At 37.3% G+C, this 19811-nt stretch overlaps 1 protein-coding gene across 2 annotated transcripts in view; it reads right to left on the reverse strand.

Moving 5' to 3' along the window:
• Window positions 1-404: 404 nt before the first annotated feature.
• The window catches only part of LOC135692742 (glutamate receptor-interacting protein 2), a 30343-nt gene continuing 10936 nt past the window's right edge, over window positions 405-19811 (reverse strand). For both annotated transcript variants that reach the window (XM_065211025.2, XM_065211024.2), the window contains exons 12-22: window positions 18677-19309; window positions 18012-18151; window positions 17396-17470; window positions 12791-12860; window positions 11430-11575; window positions 9882-9941; window positions 9511-9574; window positions 6667-6830; window positions 4927-5033; window positions 3103-4494; window positions 405-2624 (exon numbers count right to left, since the gene is read on the reverse strand). In XM_065211025.2, the coding sequence (XP_065067097.2) occupies window positions 2511-2624; window positions 3103-4494; window positions 4927-5033; window positions 6667-6830; window positions 9511-9574; window positions 9882-9941; window positions 11430-11575; window positions 12791-12860; window positions 17396-17470; window positions 18012-18151; window positions 18677-19309 (2965 nt within the window). In that variant the 3' untranslated portion in view covers window positions 405-2510. The remainder of the gene's footprint in view (window positions 2625-3102; window positions 4495-4926; window positions 5034-6666; window positions 6831-9510; window positions 9575-9881; window positions 9942-11429; window positions 11576-12790; window positions 12861-17395; window positions 17471-18011; window positions 18152-18676; window positions 19310-19811) is intronic.

The raw sequence follows: 19811 nt of genomic DNA on the forward strand, positions 1-19811 counted from the left end.
GCTGAAAAAGACAGGATGCAGATGCGGGGGGCCGACACTTGATACTTACTAACGGTATCCCCAGTCTAATCCCATCATACTACTAGATAAGCTTCGTTTAGACCTATGTGATTATGTAGAAGTAACGTTTGTGCTGATTATCATCAACGTACTGACCACGAGAGAGTCTTTGCGTTGCATATATCACACAGACCCTAGCTTGTGAATTACCCTTGTTCGATCACAAGACAAGGGTACTCTGTTCCAGTCCTCCGCAGAGGCTTCGGCAGACAATAAACTGGCTTTATGTGGTTTTTCTCATGACACTCGAAGAGGAAAAAGCTAAAACAGTGTTGTTTTGCTTCAGAATAAAGCAGGTTTTGAAACCTATGACGTCAAACAGAAGACACAAAGAAGCAAACATGTTTGTAAAATATATCATTTAATAAAAAGATTAGCATAAATTTCAGACAATACAAACAATATGGTAGTAAATGTTATGCAAAAAACTAATAAAGAGACATTCAATGCCCTAACAACCTTTAAGAGAATTGACCACAAAATTTTATACGAGCGTTCATAAACTTTTGTAATGTTGTGAAAAGATAAGGAAAATCTTTTAGATATAAAGGAAGTGTCACTACTTGGAGTTGATTGAATAAAACAGAATTGATATTAAAAAGTGAGTACTTATTATCAAATAATGTCGTTGTGAAGAGGGTTTTATTCAACAACCCAGAAGAACGGTGGCCCCTTGGAACATAATTAACACTGGTAATTTTGAGGGAGTGAGGGGGAGGGGGTGTTGGGTGAATAGGCGTGGACGTGCAAATCTAATAACGCAATAAATCTCTTCTATGGGTTTATTTGACAAGAAAAGCTCAAAAAAATATTACTTTCCTATTGTTATTTACAGCTAATAACACAAAATTAGCTTACAAAATGTATCGGAAAGTTTTCAAACATGTTCAGGCATTGTTTTCGTATGCATATGACTGAACACTAACAAACCACACCAAAGTAGTACGCAAAAATGAAGTCTATCAATGGGCTGCTTAACGCCATCCTCTGTGAAAGGAAAAGACAACAGACAACCAAAATACTCATTTAAGGGTGAATTTTTCACGACTGTTACTAGATTCATGAGTTTCTATGTTCGTAAAATAAAATAGCAAAGTGGATCCTCAAAAATTGTAACAAAATTATTATGTTTAGGCAGATGCATTGCAAGAGTCTCGAAAACATCACCCTTCATAACTGAAAAAACCACACAATTGGAATGGAATGCGAGTCTGCCTTTGAAGGGATGAAAATACTGCCACAAGAATATCAATCCAGAAGAATTGGGTTGACATAACGAGAAATGCAACCACAAGCTTGTCAAACGAAACAGCGCTTAAATAGTTGTGGTTTGGCCTATTGCAGCATAACGATCAGTGGCTGTAATAGGATAGATATCCTTAAAGCCTGTGCTTCTTTTGCTCTTCTCCACATTGACATCACATTTCTGTGGCCTTTTTAAGAATAATTATACATGCTGATAATAAACTCGTGCGTGGTTTTATAAAAATATGTGGCATCTAGGCAAAAAACTAGCGCTGCATTGGTAAAAAACAGGACCTCTCTTCATAGAGGTTAATGACAGTTCACTGTCACAATAAAGTACAAGGCAAAAGTAGCGGCGAATGGAAGGAATGATTCTGAGAGGTATAACAGAGCATTGCCTATTGTTGAAATCAGAGGCGGACACTTGATAAAATATTGGGGGGGGGGGGCAAGCCTATTGTTTTGATAAGATGATGTCCCATTTTCACAATGTTTTAGAACAAAAGACCATTGTCTTCCAAAATATTCGGGGGGCAACCGCTCCCTTCGCCCCCCAGGTATCCGCCACTGGTTGAAATAGAGTCACTATGGTGTGATTCTGTGCCTCTCAAAAATTTCAAAAAGGGGTATGTTTTCTGTATTGTACTATTACGTCACTTCAAGTAAATAATGTATTATGCTCAAGCTACAGAGGGTTTGAATCTCCACCACTGAGAAAAACGTTCGACAGAAATTACGCAATTCAAAATGTCTTTGCAAGCACATCCCCGTTCATTCCATGGAGGAGGGTTTGGAAGGCCATTATTTCCAACCTCGAAGTATCCCGGATAGCAAACAGGCATATCGCAAGTCATGAATATACAGAAATATTCGATTGGCTGTCTATCGGTCTTGTGGATCACTGAGAAGATAATTATTTATATTAACTTTTCTAAACAAATCATCTCACAGCTGCATGAAATGCTCCATTTAAATTGTATTAGACTTTGCCTGTATTCGTCAAATAACAAAAGATGTTTAAATTTTTACAAATACACATGGCCTAACATAAAAACGGTTGTAGAGCCTAAATATAAAGTTACTCGTCATTAATTAAAAATATAAGCTACCTATCTGTAAATGATAAAACATTCTTGAAATTCTCAATAAATAGATATTATAAAATTGATTTATACTACAAATATAAAAATGAATTATAAAGTACATCAAACATAATCACGCTGCACTCTTTGAACAACCAGTTGCAGTCTCCTGCCAGCCCGTTGTAAAAGCGGGACCACTTGGTCACATGTTAGTTCGCGTGTATTGATACCATTGACCTGGAAAATCATATATGCAACAATTAAAATAAGGAACTTGTAGACAGCAATTCAGCGGTACAGAAACGCCACTGAGACCAACGGGTGCCACCAACATTTTCCGACGGGGCGGCAGTTTCAGGGACTGATGGGCCAGGGACTGAACAAAATCTGCAGAGCCATTGCTCTTTACAATTGCTTTTCTTTGGTGCGGGGCCCCTTTAGGCTACCTTAAGCACGGGGCCTGTGGCCATTGCCCCCTTGGACCCCCTAAAGCCGCCACTGCTTCTTCACCACAAATGTTGAAGATCCACAGAGGACGTTGGTGAGCTTGTTATAAAAGAGTGGGAAAGCTTTCATTTATTGTGAGAGTTGAATTACGCAATATACACCCTTTCTTTTCCCAACCATGTTCTGAACTACGATGTATTTCAATAATTCGGTTTCTGAAGCCGCAGCTCAGCTACAATAAGTAAAAGAGTAAAATTTATTTTCAAACCTGCATAATCCTGTCATATTTCTTCAGTTTGCCTGATTTTCCAGTATTTGACTGAATAGAGTTTACGTATATACCTTTGCCGTCGATTCGCTCGGAAATACTAAATCCAAAGTCTTTATCAAACTCGTTTTTTGTCAGGACGATTCGGTGCGTTGAGGTCCGAAGCTTGTCATCATTGGTTGATTCAATGCCGTGTTCTAATTTCTTTCCGAGTTTGCTATGACTTGGCGCTGATGGACTTTCAATTTTCGCGTCGGCTGTTGAATATCCACTGTCAAACCGCGAAAACTTATCAAGTTTGAACGACGGGCCTAAGTTTGGTGCTTTATCAGCGATTGATTCCACAGAAGATTCTCCTAACTTCTCCTTTATTTCCTTATATTCTGCTTCAGTTTTGCGCTCGAATTCTCGCAAATATCTTTCGCTTTTTGTCATGCCTAACTGAAAGGGCGATTTTGTTAACGACGTATGCGATTTTTCGCTGTCGGAAAACTTTGCATCCCGATTTTTAAAGCTCTTCAAAGAGCTACTACGATTTGATTTTCTTTCCGGCAATTTAATTTTCTCCAAATTTTCAAAAAATGCGACAGCTTGCGAAAGGCCTCTTACTGAACCTTGATTTGGCAATCTCGATTTTGACTTATTATAATCAAGATTCGCCTTGCGAGTAGTACTTGATTTAGGGAGGCCCATGTTTTCTTTTCCGATACTGGACTTTAACTTTCGTTTACTAAGATAGGTTTCAGCTGTTTGAGAATCCTCGTAACACTGTGACCGCCCGCCATCGACTATTTCATCGACACGAAAGTCGTTTTGAAATTCTGGCGATAGGTAGCGTGTGTTCTTCTCGGATATTTCATTATCCTCGTAGAATGGAAGGGATCTTTTCGGATTATCAAGAATTCGATGAAGATTATCCGTATCCTTTTGGAAAACGTCGGCACCGGGGTACCCGGCAACATTCGGTGAGACATCGCAATCCGCCTCTGAAGAGTCGTACACGACAACTTCTTTGCGACTTGACGACAACGCACGATTCCAGCTGAACTGCAATCCACTATCATTGTCATCGATAGGCTGAAAAGCGTTCTTGAGCCTGACGTCACAGGCTGAACGCCCGTCGGTCTCAAACAGTGGTCTAGGCATGTCGGAATCAAATGCCCGCGAGAAATTTTCGCTTTTTGTGAATTCTTGGTATCGGTCTTCGCTACTTGCACAATCGTCGTAATTTTTTAGGCATTCTCGTTGCCAAGCAGGAAGCATAGGTCTCTTTGCAACACGCTTTTTGGTGCTGCTAGGCCGGTCACTTGCACTGCTTTGAGTATCAACATTGTCGCTTATGTCACAATAACTCTCGGTACTTGCTGAGCCTTGGGATGTGGGACATCGTTCCTAAATTAATTAAAAAATATTTAATAAAAAACAGAAGAATTCTTATAAATTACGTTGAAAATACGAAGTTTAAATTACGGTAACTTACGTGAACACTAGAACTTACGGGAAACGTTTTAACCATAATTGCTTAACAAAAACCATCACAATCATCAATTTTTACTTTCAGTCATTGTTATAAACTACCTGAATCTTGGGGTTCAAACCCCAACACGGAATTTCTCAGAAAGAACTCCGACAGCCTCTTGATGCAGAACAAATTACCGGGAAATATAACGATGAATTTCATCTGGATTTAAGAAAAAGCAAATAAAAGGGCTTCAAGAAACCTTGTCACAAACCCAACCGAATTGCCCTTGTTCTGTTTTGGCCACAGTCCAGCTGGGTTGAGAGTTATTTTTTCATGAGAGTCGAAATAAACAAAAAAGCTACCTTTTCGACTATATCCTCAAGATTGTTGCTATTCATAACCCACTGTTGAACATCTCTCGATATAGAAGCTGACGTCATTTCGCAGCTGTCAACAGCAGGATTTTTTTCTGGACAAACAAAAACACAAAATTATGAAATGCTATATATATCAGAGTGCAGCAGTTTACGAGAAATAAAAGAACCAAAATAGAGAGGGCTCATTTCACAAAACAAGAAATCAAAACTATGTTTATCCAGTCAGTTTCATCGTAATAAAAATAATAATAACAGGTCCTAATTTTTCAATTCGGTAGCAGCTACATGCTCTTTTAATTATTGAAGCAGTACCACAGGCATTGACCCCATAATATTTACATAACTGAACCAATAATTCAATCATTTTTCCAATCGACAACAGTTTACAGGCAAATTTCAGTACATTTTTAATTTTTGGGCTTCTTGGTGTAAATTTATTACATTGCCACGTGTGTTCAATATTATCTTCTTGCAGGGTATCCCAAAATGCAACATTTATATTTCATATCCGGAATTCGAAAACAGTCCGGAATGTCCTTGCAAAGTAGCAGATAAGAATCCTTCCATGTTAAGCCCTGGCAAAACGACTAAACATTTCACTAAACATTTCACTAAACATTTCACTAAACATTTCACTAAACATTTGTTTAGTGAAGTTGAGTGAAGTTTAGCGAGGCTGGCAAAACGTGACTAAACTTTTCACTAAACTTTGCTAAACATTCTTGAACTGCGACCTGCGTGCGTAGGACGCTGTGGGGATCTTGCATAGGAATTTGCTTTCTGTTTGTTTTGTTGTATGTTGGCATAAAAGACTTCAAGTGCAAGAAGTGGGTAAAAATAAGAGTTTTATAAAAGAAAGGGAAAAATAAAATAATTTGTAGCACATCGATAACAAAGTTGACTGTCGAAGAAGACACCGTAGCCTACAAGGAGACGAAGCAAATGTCTTTCGAAGGCATGTTAGAGATTTTGGGTCACGTAGAGACAGGAAAACTGAGAAAAACCCTGGAAAATCTTTGGATTCCCACACCTACGGCGCCTGCGCTAGCACAACAAATGTGTAATTGGTGGCAAAGCGACTAAACATCTGATAAACAACTCCAAACAACGCTAAACATATTTGACCAGAACCAAACTTTGCTCAACAACACTCAACACGACTAAACAACACTAAAAAGGGTAGCAAAACGAGTAAACTTTCCACTAAACTTTTCACTAAACAAAAGTTGTGTGAAATGTTGAGTGAAATGTTTAGTCGTTTTGCCAGGGCTTTACCGTAGTTACACCCCGGAGTAGCTCAGCATTACACCAGCATACCATCTTTATCTAGCAGCTATGGTTTAAAGTTAATCCACGGAATTCACAACCGGATCTCATACCCGAAAGAGTATTACTATCCATTCTAAAGTAGAATATATCCAGATCGGCCTAATTCGATAAATTGTCAAAATTTATTGCGAAAAATGCCAACGAGCGTCTTAAGATGCACAGCAGACGATGCACAGTGCCACAAAGACGATAAATAAAGCCTAGACGATATAAGTTTTCTAATTATTTTAATCATGGATGAATCCTATATGAAAAGCTAAAGATAAGACAATAGCACTTGCAAGTTGTGTATTAAAATTAGTTTCATTAGCCGTTTTCTAATGAACGGTGTCTGAAGAAATACAATGAATAGGCGTTCAGTTTATGGAAATAGTCGATACTTTAGTTTAATCTTACCATACGAATGTCTAGGAACTGAGGCTGCAGTGGTTCTTTTAATCAGCAATTTGACAATATCACCGGCCATTCTTAAGGATTCAAACGCCTTCCAAAGAGGTTTCCCTCGCAGCGTAACTTCGTTTATTGCCAACAGCCTGTCCCCAACCAACACCGCACCACTCCTAGGGGTGAAAATTCGGTTCCATTTAAATTCATAATGAGCTCGATTGAATAAAAAATTCATAAAAAATCATAACATAACATAACATATAACATAACATAACATACAACATAACATAACATAACATAACATAACATAACATAACATAACATAACATAACATAACATAACATAACATAACATAACATAACATAACATAACATAACATAACATAACATAACATAACAAACACAACATGTAACATGACAAAAAAAACATATAACATAACATATAACATAAAACATAAGATATAGAACATAACATACATAACATAAAGATGAACTTATTCTGCTCCCCAGATATATCTTATTAGCATAATATATCTTTGATAAAAAAAAGGGAAAAACCGAAGCAGACGGATAGGCCTAACACCAGCCTAAAGAGCAAAGGAAAAAGTTTATACGATCTGTTGTTACCTTAAAAGCTTTAAAAACAACCTTCAGTTTTATGTTGAGCAGACCAAAAGAGATTTGCTGCTCTTTAGATGAAGACTTTAGTGAGATTAACTACAGAAAACGCTCTTTAACTATAATTGCAATAGTCGTAAATTGCATTTAGAGACTTTATTGTAGCTTCTAGTAGTTAAATATGAAGGCATGGCTAAACATCGTTTTATAATCAGACTAAGCAATGCAATTTAAATCGAAATGAAATGCCACAAATAATCATATAATACGACAGAATCACACCATTTTTGAAAGTGCGGCCTTCTGTTTTGTCTGCGAGCTCGACAATCCTAATGAACTGAACTTTAGCTTTAAATTCGATGAAAGTCGCAATAACAGTACATAAATATTTATGTCAATACCTAATTAATGATTTAAGAAATATGAATACAATAAGAAACAAAACTTGACTATAAGTTCATCAGTATTACTAAGAAAGTGTCAAGTGCTTCTGTAGCATACGGCTAAACTAGTTCAAAAGATGATACCTACGTTAAGATACCTTTCTCAAGGACTGAATGATAAATTGGTGTAAAGTACACAATTTGTGAAGTTTGATTGCTTTCCAGAAAAAAAAATTCATTTCATCACATCAAGATGCCTTAAATTTGTTGTCAATTAAAATTTATTGCCATTTTCAAAATGATCCTGAATGATCAGATTACAAATATATCAGAATTTCATCTTAGAATCTTTCAGAACTTCGGGTATCTAAAAGGTTTACTTCCTGCATGTCCCGAAAAATCGGATAGAGACGCCCCCCCCCCACCTTTGGGTACCTATTGCCTCTTATTGAGCTTTTTCACTGTTCGTTAGTGTAGTTAATGCATTTTCTACAACAAATCGAACTGACTAAGTCAAACATCGATGAAGCCCATGTTCGAGACACTGTTTGTAACATCCTTTCCTAATCTTTGAAGAAAATAAATAAGTGCTCATTTATTTTCAGCACCAATCGCGAATAAGGCCGTGGTGAAAAATGGAAAAATTAAACAGTCAAAGAACAAAGTGACGTAACCTATATTCTGATTTATCCGGGTTTTTGCATAATGAAAAATTCATCGATTGGTATGCTAGGGAAATGAAAGCACATCACATTCAACGCACTGCAGTACTTGGTTTTCTTTGGTGATTTTGACGATAAAAGGAAAGGTACCTTCACAGCTTTAGAATCAAAGAGTCTTCGAAAACGTCTGTACAGACCCAATCTCTTTTTCTCACTCCAATAATGAACGTGAACATTCTGATATCCGTAGCTTTCTTTGTTTTACTTCCTTGTTTCACTGGACCTGCATGATGCTTTCTATCCACTTTGTAGTCCACCGTATCTTCTACACTTCATTTCCTGATTATAGTATTAATAAAGCCCTCCTCTTCTTTTTATTCAACATTTTTTACTCTAGCAACTTTCCTTTTCTGAATTTTCAATGAACTCCATAAGAAAAAGAGCAGCTGCCTCATGTTCGATTGTCATCATCAATTTACTTGAGATCGATCTACCTTTTTAATTTGCCGGTCTTGCCGTTAAGTTTTGAGACATAGGCTAAACCTTCTCCTAATACAGGTTGCAAATGCTATCAAAATTTGAAGTCGAATGAAATATTGAGTTTGGCCGACCCTCTTTAAAATTCCTATACATCACTCGAATACATTTAGCAAAAAGCCAAGAGCATTTGCAACCTGCCTTAGGAGAACGATTAGCTGTATAATCAAAAGTCGAGAGCGATTGGTCGGTGCTTCACATGAGATTTCGAGGCGCTTTTTATCAACAACCTAAGAATAATTAAATTATACTAAATTGCATGGTGTTCTTTTTTTACTATTCGGCAATCTCTAATTCCTCACATAGCCGAAGAGCATCAGTGAGTAAACTAACTTTCTGTTTACATAAATGGTACGTGCTTTAAAATAGACCGACTCTCAAACATCTAAAAATTTTAGAATTGTCCCCAACGTAGGCTTCTGCTTCCAATTCCTCTGTGGTAGAGAAAAAAACCCCTAAAAGCCAGCCTTTTCTTTCAGATGGGATTATGTAAGAAAAAACTGGCTGGGATCTTTTCCTAACAATCCGCCGACTCAATCGGGGACTGCTTTCAGAGCTAGGCAGCGAGAACACGGCTGAAAAACATTTAGGCAATGCAAATAAACAAAAATTCAAAGAGCATCTTTCCTATTATATTGGTTTTAGAAAACTGACCTGCCAGCAATACTTTCTTCTGCAATCGAAGTGATGTAAATTGGGTCAAATGGCTCCTCGGATCCTAAATGGGTTTAAAAAGAAAACTATAATCACGATTTAAAAGCCAAGTATTACAGTGATTGGCTAAAGTTTTAGCATATAAGAAGAAAGAGAACGACAAATGGCTTCACAGATTGGTTACATAATTATCTTTAGCCTTTTTTATGTAATCAGAATGCAGAAAATAAACTGTGCAACCTTCCTCCCTTTTTCGTGTAACATAAAAATTAAGACAGATTCATTAAAAGGCCTCGTTTCTGCAATGAAAGCAAAGCTGCAGGGTTTGACTTTAAAATGGCTGCTTGAAAAAGAATCATGTAACAAGATACCTGATATTGTAATTCCTAATGGTTCGCCTCGCCGATTGAACTCTACTCCAAAAGTGTTACCTGCAAGAAATGGGAAGAATCCGTTTTTGCTTCTTCAAAATACCTATTAAAAAACTGGTATGTAACATTGTTAACATTTTTTAAAGATATGGAAGGTGGTCCTTCCCTCCCAAGAAATGTACTTATAACTTTTTGCGGTTTATTGATTCTTTGTCAAAATGTAGTCTTATAAGTAGGTCATATGAAGCATTCTCTGTCAGCTTAATAAACGCAATTCTTTTTTGCTAAAAGAACCGTCTGGCTGTTAATGTAAATGGAGTCTAATTTTCTTATCCGCATGATTTGATGAATAAAACACCGATAAGCAAATAATATAAAACTGGGAGATAAATATTGTAACATTCAAATAAGGCAGTCTCCATAGTTGAACGAATAATTGGTTCCCGTGACAGTCTTCCTTCGCGATTGAATAGGGCCATTTAACTTATTTTACATTGGGACTATAAGTCAATGGGAACAAATCTTGTTATCAATGCGGTTTTCATGTTTTCACATAAGTTTTTCCAGCTGTTCCGAGCCTAGATACGCATCATTTTGGCATAGGTTGAAAATAGCAGAACTCACTTTCCCATTGACGCAACATTATCTAAGAGAGGTAGCCTCCTTTGGGGCCACACACAAATCTATTCTTTCATGAACACTTCAAGTCACAAATCATGGATCTTTTCATACCACCACCAAAAGATTGTTCCTCGTTGTTTCCTTGGCCTAATCCGATAAATTTTATCAGATGCTACGCATGACAGTAGTTCAGCTGAAGTTGTGAACCTTTCGCTTTGATAATGCAAGAAAATGGTAAAGAAATGGGGAAAAGAGTTTGGAAAAACAGGGGAAAAACCTGGTCCTTCTATACAGGCACCCCCATATGACGTTTTGCGAAAAAGAATAGGTTTGTGTGTGGCCACATTGAAGATAAGGTACAGCTTTCAAATCGACTCTTCATAAAAAAGCGAATACTACCAGATTTGGATAAGACAGATTAAGCAGATATCAAAGAAGCAAATAAAGAAAAGTTGGTTGCTGGAGCTAAATGAAGAACGAAGAGCTGAAAGGACAGGATAGCAGCAAAAACACCTAAGCACTTCTATTAATAGCTCATTTAAAGTGGGTGGTGGAACTTAAAGCAAGAGAAAACAAAGTCTAAATAGTTATTCAGGTTGGTTGTTTTCATAAAGGCTTGTTGATAAAACATGTTTGATATTTTTTCTTCGTAGCTGACGACAAAACAGTGTTAGGTACATGTTTAAGGATAAAATCATCGAGGGTCTTTGCAAGTACAAACCAGAGGAGATTTAAATAGAAACATGTTTTACAAGATGCTGCAAAAACTATTTAGACTGTCGCCAAAACTAGTTTTAAAATTTCAAATGAAGTTTCTCTCCAAAGACACAGTTTGCACTCATGGCCGATAAAAATCTGCTATATACACTTGATAAAACTCATAAAAACTAGAAATTGACCTTTTCGATATAATATGCTATAGCTGACCTTGAATTTCTTCGTCTTTCTTCACAGTGATTCTCATAACATCATAACATTTTCTTATCAATTCATTTGCTTCATATAAAGAATATCCGCTTGTAGAAGCGCCATTTATGTGGATGATTTGATCGCCGGGAACAAGAATACCCATTCTATCAGAAATAGAAACGATTGAATCATACGCTAGGATCGATATTTGGCAAAACTGGCATTAGCTCAAAGACACAATGCTAAGCATGACACAATCAAGAATCTATGTAAATAAATAAAATGAAACACTTAATGGATAATGATTCGAGCTTCTTACGGTGAGAAAAAATTTGTTCACATCAACAGATGTTTAAATCACCAAGAGTCTAAGAAGGAAGAATCACGAAGAGGGAATTCTTAAGGCTCGCATAATGAAAAATCGAGTAATCAGGCAACCGAGTTAACAATTTTTGACTTTATTATTTTTTAGAGGGTATTGAAACTTGCTGGGTTTTAAATTAATCTAAAGCTGATTGCAAATGTGCCACATCAAATAAAGGTGTTATGAATTGGCTGAGATACGGCCAGATGAGCGCAGGTTCCTGCTCCACTAAACTTCTGTAATTTGGTCTCCACTCTGTTAACAACATTCTTCACAGGGCCAAATGAAAAGTGAACCGTTTGCAAATTTCAAATCTTTTATTGGCTACACTTTTTCTTTATAAGAATCAATAAATTTAAGTTCAGGCTGACTGTTCCTAGTTTATTAGAAAATCTGAGGCTCGATTGCACTTAATTTGTTCTTAAATGAATAGGGTATAAGGAGTGCCATTGCTAGTATTTTCGCTCATTCACCTACAAAGTGAATGAGACAATCTTGATTTGCCGACAAGTTTGAATATTCACCGAAAAAGCACTCACGCTTGGCTAAATATCCTCGTTATTAAGATAAAACGTTGTTCAAAATTGCATTTTACAGTAGCTCAGACTCGACTGGCTCTTAATTTGTTCTTAACTTTTGACCAACTTTGAGGCTCGAGTTCTTATAAAATTGTTGTTATAAATAAGAGTGTAAATCTCATCCGGTTTTTGGCATTTTTAACTGACTTTGCATGTTTAGAAGTATATCATAAAGTTCTTTTATATTAAGTGGACAAATTCCTAAATTCTAAAATAGCTTTTTTGGGACGTCAAATTTGAGAACTCTATTCTCTAAAAAGCCAGTTCATCTGTATCATAATCAATTGTGAAATACTGTCATCCTTATGAATATTCTGCAATTACACACTTACAAAATATATTGTTTTCCTTATATAACTTACTACCTGCATCATTACTATTACTACCAGCAGTTTTTATGAAACATTTAAAACATTGAAAGCCATAGGCAAACATACCTGTAGGCAATACTTGCTTTTTTGATGTCAACAACTCTGGGATATTTGTCAGTGTCTTCTCTGTTTGTCTCTGTAAAAGATTTGCTGACTATCAAGATGGCGTAAGAGCAAAAAAGGTTACGTGAATGCAAGGAAGCCATTAGTGGTGTAGTGCTATCTAAATAACAAGGGGGCTCTTGCATAAAATGTTGCGAAAAACAATAGCAAGAGTAGAAATTTGCCAATTTTCGGCATTAACAAAGAGGGCTCAGCCTCCCTGAGCCCCCCTAGCACTAGACCCCTGGAAGCAAGCAGGGTTCAGTGACTGGATTTATATGGATAAATAAAACAAAAAAGGGAGGGTAAATAAAGATTCTTTTTCGACCAATTGACAATGAAATATCTTGAAAACTTTGATCCGGATACGCTTTATGCGATTAAGAGTAACTATAGACTGGGCAGTAGCCTGGCAATAGCTTATTTTGTTGGCAAGGTGAGTTTACAAAACTCAAAGATATATATTTGAATCAACTGTGAAAACAATCTCATTTTGGATTCAACAACGGAGGAGAGCCTGTTGCACAAGAACAGCAATAGAACAGCAATAGAAACGAACAACAAATTAAGATTAAATGTTGTATAAATATCTAAAAAAAGGCTGTCGATGCCGAGGCGGATCCAGACTACAGCAACCTATGCAGAAGCATAAGTCAGATTTTTACGACAAAAAATAAAATGGAAACTATCAAAATTATTAATCAATAGTTTCTTTGGCAAATTCTTTAGCGACGTCCGTCCTAGATCTGCCCCCGTTAATACCAACAACCTGCAGAAGGCAGGGCATATATTTTGCTGACTATCTTTCGGCCTCTGCACAGAAAAGTCGAGAGGCGATTCTAGACATTTATCTGGTCCGTATTTTCTGAATCCAGAAACTTGTTTGTCCCTCGAGAGCCAATCATCGCTTGTTTGACCTATGGAAACGTCTTGTGAGCCAATCAGAGTGTTCTTCACCTCTGCAATCTTTAACGGGAGCATAGGTGAGATTTGATTTATCAAATCAGAAGTTGAGCTTGCCTCTGCAGCTGTACAGCCAACCAATAGGAATCAGAGTTGACCTATACAATTGTTTCAAGTGGACCTCTGCAATTGTTTGTTGCAGCCAATGAAATGAGGATTGACTATCATTGCTTCAGCCCTGCTAAGGAACTTTTAGGGAAGTCAGTCTGCAGTGCCTGTTCTGAAGTGTAGTGGTATGACCACTGCGTCCGTAATATGAGGGGCACTGGTACGAATCCTACTGGGATAGGACTAATCAAACGCTTTTTTCCAGATAAAAGCGATGAAACGTTTAGCCCATTTTTGCCCTGATTGAATATGCTTACGTTGGTTATGGTTGGTTGTACTCCAAGAAAACGGCATCATGTCATTTTATTGAAAAACAGGTCATTTTACGACTGTCACCTGTTCTACAATACAGGCGGGAATAAATCTAGACATAAGTAATAGTTGTCAAAGAATTAGTAGATACAACTTTGACATTTCACAACCAATAACTAGCAACTCGTCTTTCTGAAAAAGTAGCATATGTCAAAATGAGTGTTGCAAACACTGGGTAGTATTTTTGTTTATTTCCCCAAAGAAGATATCTTGGAGAATACTTAAAGCAGGCAGGGAAAGTTTCAAGTACGCCCCCTTTAGATACAAAATTATCTGATTACCGACAATAAATTATGCAAAGAAACGTTTTTAATTTGCCACGAGCTTATAGAAAAATCACACAGTTTATTGGGAAAAACTAATTTAAGGAATTTTTGAGGAAGCTTAAGCCGTTGCAGGCCTCTTGGTTCTACGAATCCTGTTCACATTAGGTGTGTTATTTGCATTCATAGATAAAACGGATCACGAGTTGCCAAATACACTCTTTTTATACGAACAATTTTTAAAAGAACATGAGCCTCAAAATTGGTCAAAAGTTAAGAACAAATTAAGAACAAGCTGGAGCTAATCTACTCTAAAATGCAATTTTGAACAACGTTCTATCTCAAAAACGTGGATTTTTAGCCATATGTGGTTGCTTTTCGGGAAAAATTCAAACTTGTCGGCAAATTAAGCAAATTTTCTCGCTCATTCTTTTGGCAAATGAGGCCTGACAAAGCTAGCAATCGCCCTGCTCACACCCAATTAATTTTAAAAAAAATTTAGAACAATCTAGCCGCAGATTTTCGAAAAAATTAAGAACAGTCGGCCTGAACTTAAACTTATTCTTATAAAAAGAGTGTATTCTATTACCATGAGTTGGCCGTAAACGTCTTCTCCAGCCAGGCTACAGGAACCTAGGGAGTTCTATGATTCTTTCATGATTGTAATCTCAACGTTCGAGGAGAACGCGAAGACCGTGCAAGGAAAGTAACATTGAATATAATTTGCCTATTCGTATTTCACGCCAAAAGGGCATTTCCTTCGAATGAGATAAGTTTCAACACAAACAGATCTTTTGCTTATTAATAACTTAAAAATTCACGAGACAACAGAATAAATTAGATATCGGAACATCTGTTATTTACTGAGATGAGAAATGACGTCAATGCCTACAAATATCATGTTTACAAGACTAAGCATTCTGCCTTTTAATCATGATAATTTAAATGCATAAACTATGCAATGTTGCATAATATATTCGGAAACAAAATGGACATACATATGCAAGTTTAATGGGTAGCTGGTCTGACATGATTAGCATAACACGATAAAGCACAATTTGATTTGCTTAATTTGCAAGCATTTTTACTTCCATTTCACTGTTGGGAAATTCCGAGATTCGGCAAATACTAAGGAAGTTGATTGCATATACAATGCGTCGGAGGAGGATTAAAACACATGGCAACGTATTTATGAAAAAAATCATAGTAAAGCAAAGTAAATGCCGCATCGACCACAGGGCACACTGGGCACTGTGTCCGGGGCACCTGGAATTTCAGGGCCCCATTTTCCTAGAATGATCAGAACTTTTTCGGAAAGGAGATTTATAACATAGATCAAAATCTAATCTTTTGGAAACCAAATTTTATTCTTTGCCCATCTGCAGCCTTCAACACGTTGCGTCATCGCTTCAAGACAATCTATGACAATGCTGCGAATATGTCCGGGAAATAATCTGTGGTGCAGGCAAAAATTAAATAAATTAACAACTGTGCACTCTTCGCCCCATGTGCCACTCATTCGTTCAAGTTGATTGGTAACACAGAATCTTTATGTGGCCCTGGAGCAAGTTTTGTCAAAGGGCTTGCAAAACATAAACAGAAGGGCTAGAAAAAGGTAGAAAATATACAGAGAAGTAAAGATGGGTCATTAGGGGCAAAAAGCCCCCTTTCGAAAACTCCCCCCTTTCCCTTCTGTACATTAGGTAGTTTGCTTTAAAAATAAACGAAATTGAAGGATTCTTTGCTATAAGTAGGTGCGAAATGGTTAGAGCGCAAAAAGCTTCGCCCCTGGGCCCCAGGAGCGGTTCCTAGCAGTCCTTCAATTCCACACCTGCCTTCATTCTATGCATCGATTTAAAATATTTCACATTTATTTTAATTACTTCAAACAATAGACTCCTACTTTCATTGCTCACAAAAAGCCTTTTATATTGGCCAGCAATGGAAGTTTATCTAGCTGGTAAACAGTGAATCGTTGAAGTGTTTAAAATTCTGCTGTTTGGAGAAAGTTGCCTAAAATGCATGTGATGCTTTGGTTACGACCAGATTTTCTTGCGGGTATGAAGTTAATAATATGTATCCAATTAAAAAAATTGGTTGTCTTCCATATGGTTAGAAACCACAGACGATTACTTAGGCTTCACATGAAAACATGATATGGAGAAGTCTTTAAAAAGAAAAAACATATTGAAGGGAAATAAGTTTTAGGGCGATCTGCACATAACAGATGATTTGAAGGAGATAACTGTTCTCCTGAGCCAAGCATGATGAGATAGAGTAGACAGTCGCCTAGAAATAATTCTTTCTCAACGGGTAGCAATTAGCTGTTTACTGGAAGCAGGCATTAGCAATCCTCAGCACTTTGTCAAGCAACCAATTCGACAACTTTGAGAAAATATTTCAGGGAAATGAGGAAAATATTGGAAAACTTGAAAACGAAACCAACTGAATGGTGGTATACTATATTACGGAATGGCTTAGAATTATCAGTGAAAAAACGAAAAAGGTGTCGTGAAGAGGATGAGCCAAGCACTCTCTGTAATAAAAAGCTTCTTCAAATCGATCAGTGTAACAGGAGAGAGCCCTATAAAGTTCGAATATGCTGTACAGTTTATCAGCCAAAAAATCAATCCACAATAAAAAGCGTCAAGAATCCATATGATAAAGAATCGGTGAAAAACGTTTGAATCTATTGTCAGGCATACCAGTATGACTGAACCAAATAAATTATTTCCAAACAGAGCAGATTTTGTTCTCCAATTTTTGGTCTGTGGTGTGGATCCGCCACATCTTTTTTCAAGGATGCCATACGTGTCCATTTCCTACTCTTTTATGAACTGCCTTAATGGACCGAAGTTGAAAACTTGTCACACGTGCACTTAATTGCAAAACTTACTTTAAGTACGAGATATGAGTTCCTTACCTGCCAAGATTATTCCGCTATTTTCGGATCTCGGTATTTTCACGGTGAACGTTCCGGAGCTCGGCACTATCGAATCTGCAAAACAGGTAAAAGCAACACTGTTGACGGTCTTACTTGCTAAAACGACGTCCTGAAAATTATTTCAGCAACAATATAACAAGATAATGCAGTGCACAATGTAGGCCATTCAAAGCCTAAAAAACATTCAAGGAAATTTCATGCTAAAGAGCGTTTAAGGAAATTTAGGGGCATTTCTTAGAAAATTAAGAGAGTTGGGGGGGAGGGGTGTGGTTTTGATTTACATTATAATCTGATTCAATAAACCAGTTGTCAAGGTTTCATGCACTCTGGCTCCGAGGAGAGCAACAAATTCAATTTCAGCGGTACAAAATTGCACAATGGCTTTGAATAAGCAAAAATTTTTAGACATAGCTTGAGACATAGCTAAATATTGTATGGTATGGTATTGTATAGTGTTTTCAAAGCCATTATAGTTTTACTTCAACAAATCTAGTAATTTCATGATATTAAGATAAATCCAAACTCTCAGTTTTCAAGAATGGTAATTTACCCTTCCCCACAAAGTAAGGTCATCATTGATAGGGGTCCTACCTACCTGTTACGTCAAATTCGATTTCCATTCTCACAGAAGTGCCGCTTTCACAAAGAGCTCGTTGGAAATCTTCGCTTGACATAAATTCAGTCCTAATGCCGCTTATGGAAAGAATTCTGTCTCCAGCTTGAAGGACTCCACTCCTAGGAATAGAGGTAGCTCGAATGAATTCTTTTTATTTCAACCAAGGCTTTAAGTTTGAAGCCCAGGCAACGAGCACGAGGAAAGGTACTCCCCTAGCAATATAACAAAAACAAACACTATGAACCATAATTTCATGCAAAGCAGCAAGGATTTGATTTATCTGGGGCAGAGGCTTTTGACCTCCATCGTTTACAAGTAGAGAAACAATCGTTGAAAAGCACGAGCCCAGTAAATTCTACCATTTGACTAGGCGAGGGTTTCACTTGACAGGCTTTGTACGAAAAAGCAATGGCTGGAGGAAAAGGTGTTTTAGAGTTGGTGACGTTCTGTATATTCTACGTGATTTTTAAAAAATTCTTGATATTATTTGTCCAGTGGATAATTCACTGGAAGGTGCTTTTTTAAAGCTTTTTCCCTTTTTTATGTTCTTTCTACTTTTCGACTCTACTTTATTTAACCCCAAACGTCCTTTATTAAAGCTTCGAAGCCAAAAATTATTAGTAAATCAATATGAAGAGGTTTACCTGTCAGCAGCCTTTCCCGCCAAAACAGCGCGGACCACAATGCAATTCATATCAAATCCACTTAGGCCATCTTGAACCTCGATACCAAAATCACCATCTTCAGCAATTAACACGAGGCCTGTTACCTCTGTCCGTGCTAACATGTTACCAACATTACATTGTGACAATGTACTGGAAGCCGACATAACAGATCGGGTATCATCGAACGATGCAAATCTGGTATTTGGCAGTACATTGCGTTTCAGACTACGGTAATTCAACTGATACGATGCCATCAGCTCCTGCGGTTTCGGATTGCTTAAATTACGGTCCATACTGTTTAGTCTTTTGAGCGACGAAAGCGAAGTCTTTGAAGGATACTGCCTAAGAGCTGGCTTCGCCAAGGGTAGTGTAGGTGTTCTTATCCTTAAGTCGCTTTCCAGTGGTTTATCCTTGGCAAGAAATTGCAGAAATTCGTTCATGCTTCCATGTGAGGGTGCGCTTGCAACAGCTGGTTGTTCCGTTGGCAGAATCTCTAGCTGAATGACTTTTCCAGATGTATCCATCATTTTACGAGCCTGGTCTACCGACATACCATCAAGACTAATGCCATTAATTGACAGCACAAGATCCCCAACAGAAATCGCACCCGTTCTAGAAAATGATCACAGGCTTTAGATAAAAATGATTAAAAGACAAAGATAAAAATGCTTACTAACTTGCATCGAGGAAATGCGAAATTGTGATAGGTCCCAGGCAAACAATCCATTCTACAGGTGTAAGACAGTGGTGGCTCCATTATCAATGCAAAATCACTTAAAAACAATTCCCACTTAAAGAGAGTCCCGTTTCCTCGAGCTATCCAGCGAATACTTTTAAGGTACAGTTGATTGGTTCAAGGCCCTTGCACAACCGAAACGCACTGCTGTGGCTGTTTTTTACGCTGGGAGAAAATGACTGTATTTGGTTTTTTCATGCAATACGATATTAAGCCGGTTTTGAGAATATAGTCGCAAAGCATGTCGGTTGCACAAGTCTTCAAAGGAACACAACTCTTTGGATCATTACTATCTTTTTGCAGCACTTATGTTCTTAAGAACTAAGAATCGTTGCGTCAGAGAAATAGTATCTTGTGATTCAAAAAAAGATTGCTGTT

The sequence above is a fragment of the Rhopilema esculentum genome, chromosome 3, assembly GCF_057945365.1.
Source record: "Rhopilema esculentum isolate cy_ngs chromosome 3, ASM5794536v1, whole genome shotgun sequence".
NCBI classification, from domain to species: Eukaryota; Metazoa; Cnidaria; class Scyphozoa; order Rhizostomeae; family Rhizostomatidae; genus Rhopilema; species Rhopilema esculentum.